The sequence below is a fragment of the Caretta caretta genome, chromosome 18 (genome assembly GCF_965140235.1).
Source record: "Caretta caretta isolate rCarCar2 chromosome 18, rCarCar1.hap1, whole genome shotgun sequence".
In the NCBI taxonomy this organism is placed as follows: Eukaryota; Metazoa; Chordata; order Testudines; family Cheloniidae; genus Caretta; species Caretta caretta.
The window spans coordinates 16,289,857-16,303,392 of NC_134223.1; the positions used below are offsets into that span (position 1 = coordinate 16,289,857).

General features: G+C 50.0%; 1 protein-coding gene across 1 annotated transcript; it reads left to right on the plus strand.

Annotated features, from left to right (window-relative positions):
- Positions 1-1,444: 1,444 nt before the first annotated feature.
- Positions 1,445-10,396, plus strand: TAS1R3 (taste 1 receptor member 3). Its single transcript, XM_048825340.2, has 6 exons — positions 1,445-1,623; positions 3,799-4,099; positions 5,406-6,185; positions 7,724-7,927; positions 8,226-8,346; positions 9,309-10,396. Exons 1-6 carry the CDS (start codon positions 1,445-1,447, stop codon positions 10,217-10,219), a joined length of 2,496 nt encoding a protein of 831 aa, XP_048681297.2. The 3' UTR covers positions 10,220-10,396.
- The last annotated feature ends 3,140 nt before the right edge of the window (positions 10,397-13,536 follow it).

Sequence of the window (13,536 nt, forward strand, 5' to 3'; positions counted from 1 at the left end):
GTGACTTTTCCCAGAGCATATGTTAAGTCAGTGGCAATGCCACGGACAGGACCCAGAAGTCCTGATTCCTAGTCCCGTCACTAGCTGCAGGCCCCATTCCATCCTCCAATAAATAAAAGCCGTTTCCCCACATTTACAGGTATTTGGAAAGTGTCCAGTTCCTGTAATCTCCCCACTCTAGCATTGACAGAATCCAAAGCGACACTGTCTACTGTAAATACACTTGGAGTAGGGAAATCCCACAAATGAGCTGTTCAGAGAACCATGTGTGGCTAATTTTGCTTGCCCGTTAGACACAAAGCAGGTCCATCAGGCACAGTGCAGTGATGAGTACTGTACATTGTGTACCCTGGTGCCATAGGACCACACAGGGGCAAATACAAAACAAGACTAAAATAGATTATTTGAATCAAGGTTTGCTGCTTGCCGATTTAAATCATGATTAAAATCAGTGATTTAAATCAATCAATCTACCCTGAAAGGAGCCTAATCTCAATGGGTGTGTGCTCGGCACTTTCTGAAATGTAGGGTCCTCTAAGATCTCCCACATAAGAACAGCCATACTGGATCAGACCAAAGGTCCATCTAGCCTAGCATCCTGTCTTGCGACAGTGGCCAATGCCAGGTGCCCCAGAGGGAATGAACAGAACAGGTCATCATCAAGTGATCCAAATCATCAAGTGATCTCTCAAGCTGAGCACTCAGTATCATTTGTCACTTTGAAAAATCTTGGCCTGCTCGTATAAGACCATCACCGTGGTATCTGGCTATGTTACCCAAACAGAAAGTACAGCAGGCACTGTTTGGGGAAAGCAAACATTTACTCTACTAAAAGGCCAGATCCTGAAAAGTGCAGAGCACTCGCACCACCAAGCTTCAATCAGGCCAGTGCATAAAACACTACATCCGCACAGAGGCACTCTGGATAAGATGATCTGCAGTAATCAAGAGCTATTGTTGATACAACACCCAAATCCAGGTGTCTGGGAAATTTGCAAACAGGAGACAGTTTCTGCAAATTTCACGCTGTGAAAGAGGTCATGTAAAGCAACTTTAGTCAAATTGGATCATCTCCATGGCATGGGACGTGATCCTGCACGCCTCCCTCAGGCAAATACAGACTCTTCCTACTGAAGTCAATGAGACTCCAGGCCTGAATACATGCCACTCACTGAGTGAAGGGAGCCAGGATCAAGCCCCTGGTTTGCAGAAGAGCCCACGCAGAGGTCATTGCTGGATATTTGACTACCGAGGACCAAACACAGAGTTATTTATTTAATGAATTTTGCAAAACAAATTTGCCTGCGTCATTCTCACCTCTTTTAATTCTATTTGACAAGATTTTTTGGGACCTGCCACCGCAAGATTCTCTCTCTTTTCTCCCCTGCTCCCTGTGGCCTTTTTAAATTTCCTGAGAAGCATGAGCTCCGAGAAGAGCAAAGCCATGGCTAGAGCCCTGCTGCTGTACCTGAGTTTTGTCAGCTCCGCGGCCCACAGACGCACATGCATGTCTGCTCAGTTTAAAAAGCCGGGTGATTATATCCTGGGAGGCTTATTCCCTTTTGGAATGAATACCATGAACCTGAGCGAGCGACTGGAGCCCAGTGTCGTCGTGTGTGACAGGTAAGAAGGGGTCTGTCAAGGATATCATCCTAATTGGCATACAGTGACTTTGGTCACCCCCCGGGGGTAGGGGTTGGGAGAGGGAGAGGGGCTTTTATGTAGCAAACAATCTGATGTCTTAGTCACAGAGGACGACATTTGAGGCGAGTTCGGAAGAAAGAGAGCTATGGTACCCGGCGAGGTGGGGCGCGGAGGGCATTGCCACGGCGATGGCAGGTGCTGGAATGGGAAATCTTCGGCACTCTCCCGCTGATGTTATTCACTCCAGCATCAGATGCCACCACTCGCCTCCAAAGACACTTTGGTCAGCGATTTTAATGGTGCTGGCCTGTTTGGCTGTTCCCACGGAAAGGATTCTGCTGCATCTGCCATGATGGTTTCAATATGCTGTGGGTTTAGACCGGGCTGTAAGTGTGCCTGGGACGCTGACAGAGCATGGTGGCTTCTTATCGCATTTGTAACCCGCTGGGAAGCTCACCAGGCCTACTGGGGGCAGATGCTTACAAACCAGGATAAGAAAGATCCCGGCTAGGTGATGAGCACCCTCCACTCTCACCAAATTCAACCAGAGCAGAGGATGCTCAGCACTTTGGATGATTGGGCCCTATGCACTTACACGTTCCAATCCCTGCTCAGCAAAGCATTTAAGCACCTAGACTTTAAGGCCAGAAGGGACCATCGTGATCATTGCGTCTGACCTCTGCACGTTGCAGGTGACGATACCTCACCCGCCCACTGCTGTAATAGACCCCCAACCTCTGGCTGAGTTACCGACGTCCTCAAATCAGGGTTTGAAGACGTCAAGTTACAAAGAATTCACCATTTACACTACTTTAAACCTGCAGGTGGTCTGTGTCCCACGCTGCAGAGGAAGGCGAAAAACCACCAGGGTCTCTGCCAATCTGACCTGGGGAAAAATTCCTTCCCGACCCCAAATATGGCGCTCAGTTAGACCCTGAGCATGTGGGCAGGACCCACCAAGCAGACACTCTATGTGCAGGCATTCAAATCAATGGGAGTTAAGAACGTGCTTATGTGCTTTGCTGAGTTAGAGCCTACATGAAGAAGGGCATCACTGAAAAGTGAGGAAATTCTTCCTCGGCCAGTACCTGCTGTGTTAAAGCCTCAGAACACAGAGGCAATCCAGACTTTTGTGAAACGGGTGAAATTTTAATAAGGGACACTTAAATTTGGAGAAGATTCCACAAGCCCACATGCAGAGATACGAGCTGACTTGGGTGCAGTTCATTGCTTCAGGCTTTGAGGTGAAATCTGGTGTTCTGGATTATTTTTTGCTTTGAGTCAACTCCCAGGAAAAGCCAGCCTCAGAGGAAGCAAGCCTCACACAGATCAAACATGGTGGGGGGGGGGGGCGGGGCGCACCAGGGGGCCCATACACCAACTCCAGAGAGCAATCAGCCCCATCTCCCAGCGTACAGTCCTACAATAGTCATTACTTTGTAGCTGAATGCTGTAGGCAGGGCTCAGCTCAAGATAGAGAATTTATTCATCTTGCACACTAGCTCTTACCTGTGTACTTGCGATTGATATTTCTTTGTCAGATTCCCAAATTAGTCACATTTACAGGGACGATATAGGCTGCCAACAAGCCCAGACCACAATGGCAATATGTATACACACCTCCATTTGCAGGGAGTGGAAAAGAGACCCTTGTGTCCCATCCACTGTAAAGGACAGAACTGAAGTCAACAGCACACTCCACACACAATGGTCTAGTGGTTAACACATAGGGAGTCAAGGGCACTGGGTTCAAATCCCATCTCTGCCACAGACTTCGTGTGTGACACAGGATGAATCACTTCCCCGCTCTGTACTTCAGTTTCCTCACCTGTGAAATACAGAGAATATATTTACCTACCACCCAATGGGGCTTCAAAGCTGAATTCATTAGTGCTTGGAGATCTTCAGGCAGAAGGTACAAAATCTTACAAAGGTCCTGGTTACAGTCAAGCTCTGCTGATAGTTAAGTCATCTCCTGTAGAATCCGGATTTGCTAGAGGCAGGCTCAGCTATACCGGTCTGCACATCTGTGCTAATGCACGGCTGCCGAGAGCTCAAAGAGCATAGAATAAATTCATCCCTAGTGCAATGGCACTGATCAGTCTGGCTTCATGCAGTTCTAGGTCACTGCTTTGCTGTTTCCCCTACCTGCAGGTTATATGCTTCTGGCCTGATCTGGGCTCTAGGGATGAAGTTTGCCATCGATAAAATCAACAACTCCACTTCCCTCCTCCCGGGAATAAAACTGGGCTATGAAATCTACGACACCTGCTTAGAGCCTGTGGTGGTCATACAGCCCAGCTTGTTATTCCTGACCAGGGAGGGCAGCACTGGCATCGGAGTCCTGTGCAGCTACACCGACTACCAGACCCGAGTAACAGCTGTGATTGGGCCTTATGTGTCAGACCTCGCTCTGATTACAGCCAAGCTCTTCGGCTTCTTTCTCATCCCGCAGGTAAGTCTTTGGAGAATCACGGCTTTTGCATTATAGGGGTTTGGCCCGGAGAGGGTGAGAGGCTAGTGGTTAGAGTGCTAGCCTGGGCCTGGGGAGACCTGGTTCAATTCCCTGATCCACCACAGACATGGTGAGTTACTTCGTCTCTCTGTCCCTCAGTCCCCTGTCTGTAAAATGGGGCTACCTCTCAGGGGCGTGTGGATAAATGCACTCATGACTGTGGGGCTCAGACACTGCGCTGATAGAGGGCTATCGAAGTAAGACAGAGGGGTTGTGTGTTTCCTGATCACACGCGAGCTCCCTGGCTGGTGCCAGCAGACCGCTCTGGAGAGTGAAGCCGCTTTGCTGTACAAGTTGCTGCTGTTGATCCAATAGGTCTAAACGCTGCTCCGTGGGTACAGTTTGGGCCTCCGTCTGGGAGGTACTGAGCACTCTAGATTCCTATCAGTGGAATCAAGGGGGCTTGGCCCAGGCCCTCTGCCTACAGAGGGAAGCTCAGTTTCTTGATACTAGATCCCCTTTGAACAGGCGGCAGGGTGAAAATGCAGAGCGAGGAAATGACCAGCAGTGGGCGTTTACATACTGGGGAAAGTCACTGATTTTCATCCTCATGTCTGCAGTCTCCCCAGTCAGTCAATCTACTTCCTTCTTACGCCTTTACCCTGAACCCGTCTTTTAGGCACCCCGCGCTATCAGATGTAATGGGACTGGGTGACAGGCTGGAATCGGTGGTTCTGGCTCCCAGTGGTTCTCTCCAGGACCAGCTTTGGTCTCACAGGATACATCTATGCTGGAGAGGTAATTTCCGGCGTGGGCGGACGTATGCACACTCTCTCTGTACGAGCTAGAGAACCATGAACAGCAGCGCAGGTATGGCTGCGCAGGCAGGAGGATGGTCTGGCCTCCCCCAGCACAATCCCATCCGACATCCTAGGTTATGTATTCAGGGTGGACAGCCCGGCCCGCAACCTGCGCTTCCATGTCCACACTGCTGGTTTTAGCATGGTAGATCAATCAGAGCTAGCGCAGGTATGTCTGCCCAAGATGGAAATTATACCTCCAGTCCAGACAAGATGTTGGAGGGAATATCTTTGACTGGGCCAACTTCTGTTGCTGAGAGTCTCAAGCTGAGCTCAGGGTGGCTTGAAAGCTTCTCTCTCACCAACAGAACCTGGTCCAATCAAAGATATGACCTCCCCCACCTTCTCTCTCTCATATCCTGGGACAGACACGGCTACAACTATACTGCATACCTCCAGTCCAGTGCAGACGTATCCAGACACACTGGTCTCTCCCCCATTTCCAGGTTAGCTACGGAGCCAGCAGTGAGAAACTCAGCCAAGAGGAGTATTACCCGTCCTTTTTCCGGACTGTTCCCAGTGATAAGAGCCAGTCGAAAGCCCTGGTGCAGCTAATCAACAAGTTTGAATGGAACTGGATTGTGGCCATTGGGAGCGAAAACGAATATGGCCGTGAAGGCCTAGGCACCTTCTCCAACTTGGCCACAGCCCAGGGCATCTGCATAGCCTATGAGGCATTGATTCCTGCTGACCCATCAGCCCCACAAGATCACCAGAAACTGGAGAAAATAATCAAGTACATCAATGAGACCCAGGTGAATGTAATTGTCCTCTTCTCCGTGGACAAGCCAGTGCAGGCCCTGCTGGAACTGTGGATCAGTCATGGCTTCAGCCAGAAGGTATGGATTGCCACTGAAGCCTGGGTGATGTCTGACATAGTCACCTCCATCCCTAACATCCAGACCATTGGGACAGTCATCGGCTTTACCATCAAGGGAGGCATTGTACCTGGCTTTCAAGACTACGTCACTGACCTCTTCGCATCCGTCCAGCAGGAGAGCTTCTGCCGGGCTTCCTGGGAGTACAGCCGCGACGCCGACTCTACGGTGCTTGGCCCGCAGTGCAGGCAGTGCGACAACGTCTCCCTGCCCGACATCTCTCACTTGCTGGAGAACCAGCAGACCTACGCGGTGTACGTCGCGGTGTACAGCATGGCCCACGCGCTGCACCAGGCGCTGGGGTGCACGGCGGAAGGGTGCCCCAAAGCGACTGTCAAGTCCTGGCAGGTGAGCGAAGGCCAGAGTCTCAGCAGCAGCTTTTCCACTCCGACCCATCTGTCACGCTGCCGGCTTTCTCCCATCGGTCCTTTTCCAAATGCTAAGATTAATCCCCCTTGCCGTCTCCCGACATGAGCCCGTGACCTGAGCCACACTGACCAATTCCTTTAACTGAAGCATAGGATCTGCCATAACGGCTCATCGTGCCATTGGCCCATCAGGTCCAGTTTCCTGCCTCTGGCAATGGCCAAAATGTGGTCCAGTGGCCTCTGAGTCAGGAGACCTGGATTCTATTCCTGACTCTGCCACAGACCTTCTGGGTGACTTCCAGGCAAGTTACTTGCCCTTGGTGTGCCCCCGTTTCCGCAGCTGTAAAACCAGGAAAGCAGTACTTTGAGATCTACAAAGGAACAGCGTATTTATTAACACGACCCCACACTGCAGTAAAGGGCCGTTAAACGTGCAACAGGTCTCCAAGTCAGTTCCACACCAAGGATAATGCTAGATCAATGCTTTATAAAAAGGGGAGATTCCTTCCTGAGCCCAGCAGTTATCAGCTGATGTCCAGAAGCCTGAGAGCTGATGGCTGCTACCTTAGCCTGCCCAGGTGACAATGATTTCAATCAGAAAATGAGACATTCATACCCAGCCCACTGCCACACTCAAAGCAGGTCTGTCTCCCTGCAATGTAAACCCAGGGTTAGTAGAACTTGAGCCAGCAGACCCTGGGTTTGGTAACCTAGGGCTTGAGAGGGCTGTCTACCCTCATTTGTAACCCCAGCTAGGAATCACTGTATATGGGCTCCAGCACCAGCACCGTATTATGCAACCCTGGGGCCAACCAGCTATACCCTACATTTCCTAGCGCCCTCCCAAAACGTGGCCCACACTAGCCCTTTGTTCGTGAAGCAGCGTGGGAAAAGGTCACTGTCCACCAAGCTTGACCATCCAGAGAACAAAGAAAGGTCGGCCCATGGGATTGTGGGATACTTTTGGCGGCCTTCCAGGGCATGAGTCAAATGGGTCTGTGTCTACATTGCAAAGCAATAGGGCTTGAACCCTGGCTCCTGGCTCCATCCTCGTGGAGCCCTGGGTCCTGGGATCGGAGTCCTGGGTTAGTGTGATGTGTGTGTAGCGGGAAGGGGGGTTAGCCTTGAGCCTGAGTTTGACACCTGGGCTAATACTGCCATGTAGACACACCCCGTACACTGTAGTCATGGGGTGTGGTTGTAGGTGAAGCCGACATACCCAAGTTAGCTTTAATTGATTTAACTTGGGTCCCACAGCAGCAAGCTTCAGCATGGGTTGTACACAAACCCACCCCAAACCTTGGGCAATTACTTGTGGGGATAGCCTGGGCTGAAGCGCTTGCTGCCACAGCTTTACTGAGCTCGCTAGACGAAAGCTAGCTCTGCTACGTCAGGTTGGGCCGCAATCACACCCAGCGATTGCAATCCAGACGTACCCAATATCGGCGAGTGCTTGGCAAAGTCTCTCAGCCTCCCGCCGCCCACTGCCAATCGTGCCTTCTCCCCTTTTCTCTGCAGCTGCTGGACATCATGAAAACGCTTCGGTTCACCCTTGATAACCAGTCATTCCAGATGAACCAGTTCCATAGCACAAACCAGGGCTACGACGTCATGTTTTGGAGCTGGCAGAAAAACAGCCTCCAGTATATATCCGTCGGAGACTACCGGGGGTCCTTAAGCATCGACACATCCCAGATTCGTTTTCACACCCTGGATAACACGGTAAAGGGTGAGGGCAGAGGTGCTGCTAATCACAACACAGTAACAAAGCTGCACCTACCTACCCACCCAGCTTGCTTGCTGTGGCCACTCAGGACTTTATGGCTACAGCAGTTCCTCCTGCTCCCAAACAGACCCCAGCTGTGTGAGCTAAAGGAGAGTCCTCCTTAGCAGTATAGGGACTCAGACACAGAGCTCTGGTCCTACCCAATACGGGGCATTGGTGCCCATACTCAGCCCGTGTGGTTCAGTATCGTCAAATTGCTGCTGCTGAATGTCTGTGGCTTTGTTCATCTTCCAGAAGCCTGTATCCACGTGTTTTCAGCGGTGTGAACCAGGGCAGATTAAGAGAGTGAAGGGATTCCACCTCTGCTGTTATGACTGTATCGACTGTGAAGAAAACACCTACCAGGGCACCAGAGGTGAGGCTTGGGAAAAGCAACTGTCTGAATAACCCATATCCCAGCTGACTTTAGGGTCACACAACTTCCTCTAAGGAAAATTGGTGTCCAATTCTATGCTGTTCCTCTGAGAGGCCTGGTGTACAAGATGCAGACCATGGGGAGGAGGGACAAAGGTGAGTTGAAGCCATCTTTGCCTGGCCTGATCCTGGGCCAGTGCTGCTCCCACCATAAGTTTGGAGCAACCCTGGGGCTGCTCTATTTACAGCCTCCAAAGGGCCGAGTCACAGCTCCACATTTCTGTAGTGGCATGGGCTGCAGACATGTGCTCCTGCCCTTGGCCTGCTCCTAGCGTACCCCCTACACTTGTGAATAGGCCAGGGTTGGTTATGCCAGCCCCATGGTGGGGGAATTTCCCCCAGTACCTTGTGACACCTTTGCAGCCCCTGTATGCAGCTCGAGTGGCATGGGGTGGGTGAGCAGCTTTCACTCGCCTATTGGTCTGCCCCTGCTACTGGCCAGTACAGGATTGTTCCCTATGATATATTCTCCAGTGCTTTGTCCAGCATCCTTCTGAAGGGCTCAGGTGACAGCCAACGCAGGGCCAAAGCAGCGGGAGTGAGCCTATGTGACATGACGGGATTTTATTTTTAGTTTTGTGAGAAGGTGAAAATGATCATTGTGGCACAACTGACGGGTCTTTTGGAAGCAGGGGCGCCTGCCTGATGGGGGGAGTAGAAGCGGAAAATACCCAGGGCTTGTTTGGGGGCGGACAGGGGAGGAGATTGGCTAGTCACAGGCTCTGGGGACCCTGAAGATGCTTGCATATTTCCGGCGACTGTAGGAACTGCATCGGCTGCTCCGTTCACCCGTGCCGGTGACCCGTCATCACGAGCTGCCTGCAGCAGGGTCATTGCAGCCCAGAGAGACGGCGTGCAAAGCCGTGCCCAGCCTCACGTCCCCTCCTCATTGCTTGTTTTCAGAGGATTTGTTTTGCACTGAGTGCCCAGAGCACCAGTGGTCACCTATTCGAAGCACCAAGTGTTACGACCGCAGCGAGAGGTACCTCTTCTGGGACGAGCCGCTCGTCATCGGCTTGCTGGTCCTCATGCTCTTCGCCACGGTGCTGACCTGCCTGTCAGCAGTGCTCTTCCTTAAGAGCCTCAACACGCCCCTGGTGCAGGCGTCCGGGGGCACCAGGAGCATCTTTGCCCTGCTCTGCCTCTTGCTGACGTGCCTCAGCTTCTGCCTGCATATAGGGAAGCCCAGCGTTGTCAGCTGTATGGTCCAGCAGCCCTTCTACGCCCTGGGCCTCAGCGCTTGCTTCTCCACCTTCTTAGTCAAGTCACTGGAGATCGTCTTGCTGACGGAGTTCACAAGCTGTCCCAAAAGCTCCCTGCTCTGGGTGACCCAGAAGAGGGCTTGGCTCGTTGTCGCCATTGCCTGCCTGGTTGAGAGCATGCTCTGTTTTTGGTACATCTACTCGGTTCCAGCCATCCCGGCGAGCAATTACAAGCTGCTGCACTCCCAGGTTCTGATCGGTTGTAGGGTTCAGTCCTGGTTCGCCTTCATTATGATCCACGGCTACACCGGCGGCCTGGCATTCATCTGTTTCCTCTGCACTTTCATGGTGCAGACCCCTGCCAAGAGGTACAACATGGCCCGGGGGATAACATTTAGCATGCTGTCCTACTTTGTTACTTGGATCGCTTTCGTTGCCACCTATAGCACGGTGCAGCCCACGCAGCAGCCCGCTGCGCAGATCTGCAGCGGGCTGCTGTGTGTGCTGGGGCTCCTGGCCTCCTACTACCTCCCAAAATGTTACATCCTTTTGTTTAAGCCCGAATGGAACACGGTGGCTTATTTCCAGTTACACCAAGGAGGGGCCTCATGAGAAGGACTCCCGCTAACCAGACCTGTTCTAGGCTGCTGTGAAATAGAAGTTGGGAGGGCTTTAAATGTTAGCGAGGATGGTTTGGTTTGTAATGACACCATGAGCTGCAGTCGAAAGACACAATTACTGTATAAAAATACACACACAGCCCTACCTGGTAGACTGAAGACTAGAACCTTTCCAGCTAAAAAAAAATATTGCAGGGTTCTGATGCTTGAACTAAAGGACTATGCCCCAGGTGACAATAATAGTAGGTCCCATATCCTCTTGGGCCAACAATAAGCACAGCATTGCTCAGTCAGTCACTTTCATAAAGCCAGCAACATTACAGGTTCCATTTAGCAAGCATCCTAAGGTTCGGATGCTTCTCTGCAGCATCTGTTCCTGTCGGATCGGCACATCTGAGCTGGGAACCTCACCAGACCCAGCTCCCTCAAAAGATTTCCAGGATTTCCTGGTTCTAGTCAGGGCAGAAATAAAAGCTGGCCTGCTTCTCTCGTGCTATTTCTGTACATCCATTTCCGGTCCTGACCAGAGCATGGAAATGCAGGAGAGGCCACAGAAAGAAGGGATAGCATGGGGTGGGTGAGGAGAGGACTTGCTCTCATGGAAGAAGCAGATGTTCAGAACCTCTTGAGTATCAACTGGTGAGTTTCCAATTCCAACTCAACAGTAGGGGAAAAAAATAGCTACGGCCCAGGAATTGCCAAGTACATATATACAGATCCTTTATTAATGCTCTCCAAATATGCACCACAGGCAGCATGGATGGAGGAGAGAACCCACTGAAATGCCTCTGCGTTGCTGCTAGGGTGAGAACCACGTAGAATTGTATTCAAGGATCAGTTCCTCCAGTCCCAGCAACTAATTTGAAGGCTGGAGTTTGATTCTGGCTTCCATCCTCCTGGATGCTTCTTAGTATATATGTTTGCTCTGTTCCTAGCGCCCAAGCTTGCTTTGCAACACACTGGGTTTGTAACTCCAGGCTAGCGTAACAGGAATGCATATATTTCTACATGTTTTGTGTTTATTAAAAAATAATAAAACCAAGACATTCTGCAGCCTTGGATTTACTTTGTAGAAGTTACAGTGAATGAAATCATTTCACCATCTAAATCAGCGGCAGGCCAAAGGGGCAACCAAAACCCAAAGAGACTCCCGGATACATCAGGCCAATATACCATATTTCATGTTGGGATCTATCATTTCTTTGTGCTGCCCTTTTGCCTTAAAAGATGAGGGTGACTCCCATCTGCTTGAAGTTAGCTGTGACCCTGGGTTCTTGGAAAATAGCCAACGTAGCCTTGGGTTGGGGCAATTTTTGCATGCCCTTGATTTCACTTTGAGGAATACATCGAAGGGGGGCTGGGTACATGGGAGGGGAAGATATGGGAGAAGAGAACAAGAGTAGGTCACACCTGAAATGGGGGGAAAGGAAGGAATTGGAAAAAAAAGAGTATAATTTTTCTCCTCACAACTGATATAAATTAATGCTGGAATCCCACCTGAGCATTCTGGTGACAAACTTTCCTCTTACCATTTATACCTTCCCCAGGATCCTTCAGTATACAGGTAAGAATGTGCTATTCCTTAGGTCTATCTAATCTAGCTACCACTGCATATATTTGTACCAAGGCTTGTAGAAACCACATCTAGATCAAGTATAAGGGGAAAATATCTGGCCTGATACAAGGGACATATTAAGCTGCCTTTGCAAAGAACATGGAAATGAAGTGAAAATAGAAAATGCAAATCTTGCCGTCCCAAGTCAGAGCAAAATGCTCCCACAGCCTCTGCAAACATGCAAAGGATCAACCAAAAGACCCACTCCTCACCCAGTGGGACCGTTTGCATTGGGATAAAATAGCAAAATCCTTGTTGCAAATTATGAACTACATGTAAAAAAAAACCCCTCACCTGTTCATAAAACAGGCTCAGGAATTGTCAGATCAAGTCAGAGCAGTGGTTTGTCTAATTTAGCAACCTGCCATCAACAGTGACGAATAGCAGCTGTTTCAGAGGAAGGGGTAGGAAACCCTATAAACCGACAATTATGGAATAACTAGCTCATAGAAGTTCCTTCAGAGCTGGTTAATGCTCTGAAACATGAGGGTTTACATATTCTCCATTTTTAAAAAATCCTATCTAATGTAAATGGATGTTTTCATTGTCCATAGAGTTGTCCAAATCTTTTTGAAACTCTACCAAGCTCTTGGCATATTTCATTGCAATGAGTTCCACAGGCCAATTATTGCATTGTGGTTCGTCAGCTTCGGCTTACTACAAACATCAGCCCAGGCGCCTTCAATTTGGCCTATTTCTTAAGGGCTACATCCAAACCCTAAAGATATGGGTTTTTTGTACAGCTGTGTTAATGGAATTAGATAGGAGTAAACAGAAATAGTAGGAATCTCCACTGCCACTTTCTATCTCCATATAGCAACAAACATTCATACCCTCGAATTGATCTTTCTGCCAACTGCCTTTTCGGTTCATTTCTAATATATGGATTGCTCCAGAAGCATCTGCTGTCTGTGCAAAGCATTCCACCCACCATTTACACTCTGCGTAGAGAGAGACATGCTCTGGGGAAGAGGAGGGGAAGCACAGAGGGAGCGTGCAAACTATTTATTGCAAAAGTTACAAAATTCAAGAGAGGGAAAGGTTTGATCCCATAGGAAACAAATGCATTAAAATCCCTCTCCAAAATTCTAATTACACCCAAAACAAAGATGGGACATTTATTCTTTGGTTACCTCGCAGCTGCTTCGGATACGTCACTGAATATTTTCTTAACGAGAGGTAGAACTTTATTATAGACGATCCCTCTTTCGGCTACAACAGCCAGAAGGCATTTTGGGCCTGATCCTAAAGCCCACTGGAAAGGACGACTCACGACGGCTTCAGTAGGCTCTGGATTAGGTGAATCTGGGTTTTTAGGACTCCAGGTGGTCAGGATCTCAGGGATACATCTCACCTACCCGACGGAGTTACCTGTAGCGCAGCAGCGGGTAACACCGCACTGAGGCATCAATTCAGCATTGTTTCACAGGGAAAAGTGCCTCCTACTGAATGAACATCACTTCCACCTTGGGCTTTCCTTGCTATCCCTACCCCAACCCTGGAGATCACAGCCCGACGTGGCACTGCTGTCCATGGACATGCCAAAGCTTCGTCATCAAAGGCAAGAGGGAGGCGGAAGCTTCCTGCCACCCGGTGGCTACGTCTGTTGGTCTTAGAGGGGGAGCTGCCTTAGGGGCCATTTGCATTCAGGCTACAGTGCTACAAAACCACAGTAATTATGGGCCTCAGCCAAA

What these genes read in the sequence shown, in the direction of transcription:
- TAS1R3 (XM_048825340.2), top strand. Translation starts at nt 1,445, where the DNA reads ATGGCTAGAGCCCTGCTGCTGTACCTGAGTTTTGTCAGCTCCGCGGCC. An exon ending in CGACTGTCAAGTCCTGGCAG is followed by an intron (nt 6,186 to 7,723) that starts GTGAGCGAAGGC and finishes TTTTCTCTGCAG; the next exon opens with CTGCTGGACATCATGAAAAC. An exon ending in CACCTACCAGGGCACCAGAG is followed by an intron (nt 8,347 to 9,308) that starts GTGAGGCTTGGG and finishes GCTTGTTTTCAG; the next exon opens with AGGATTTGTTTTGCACTGAG.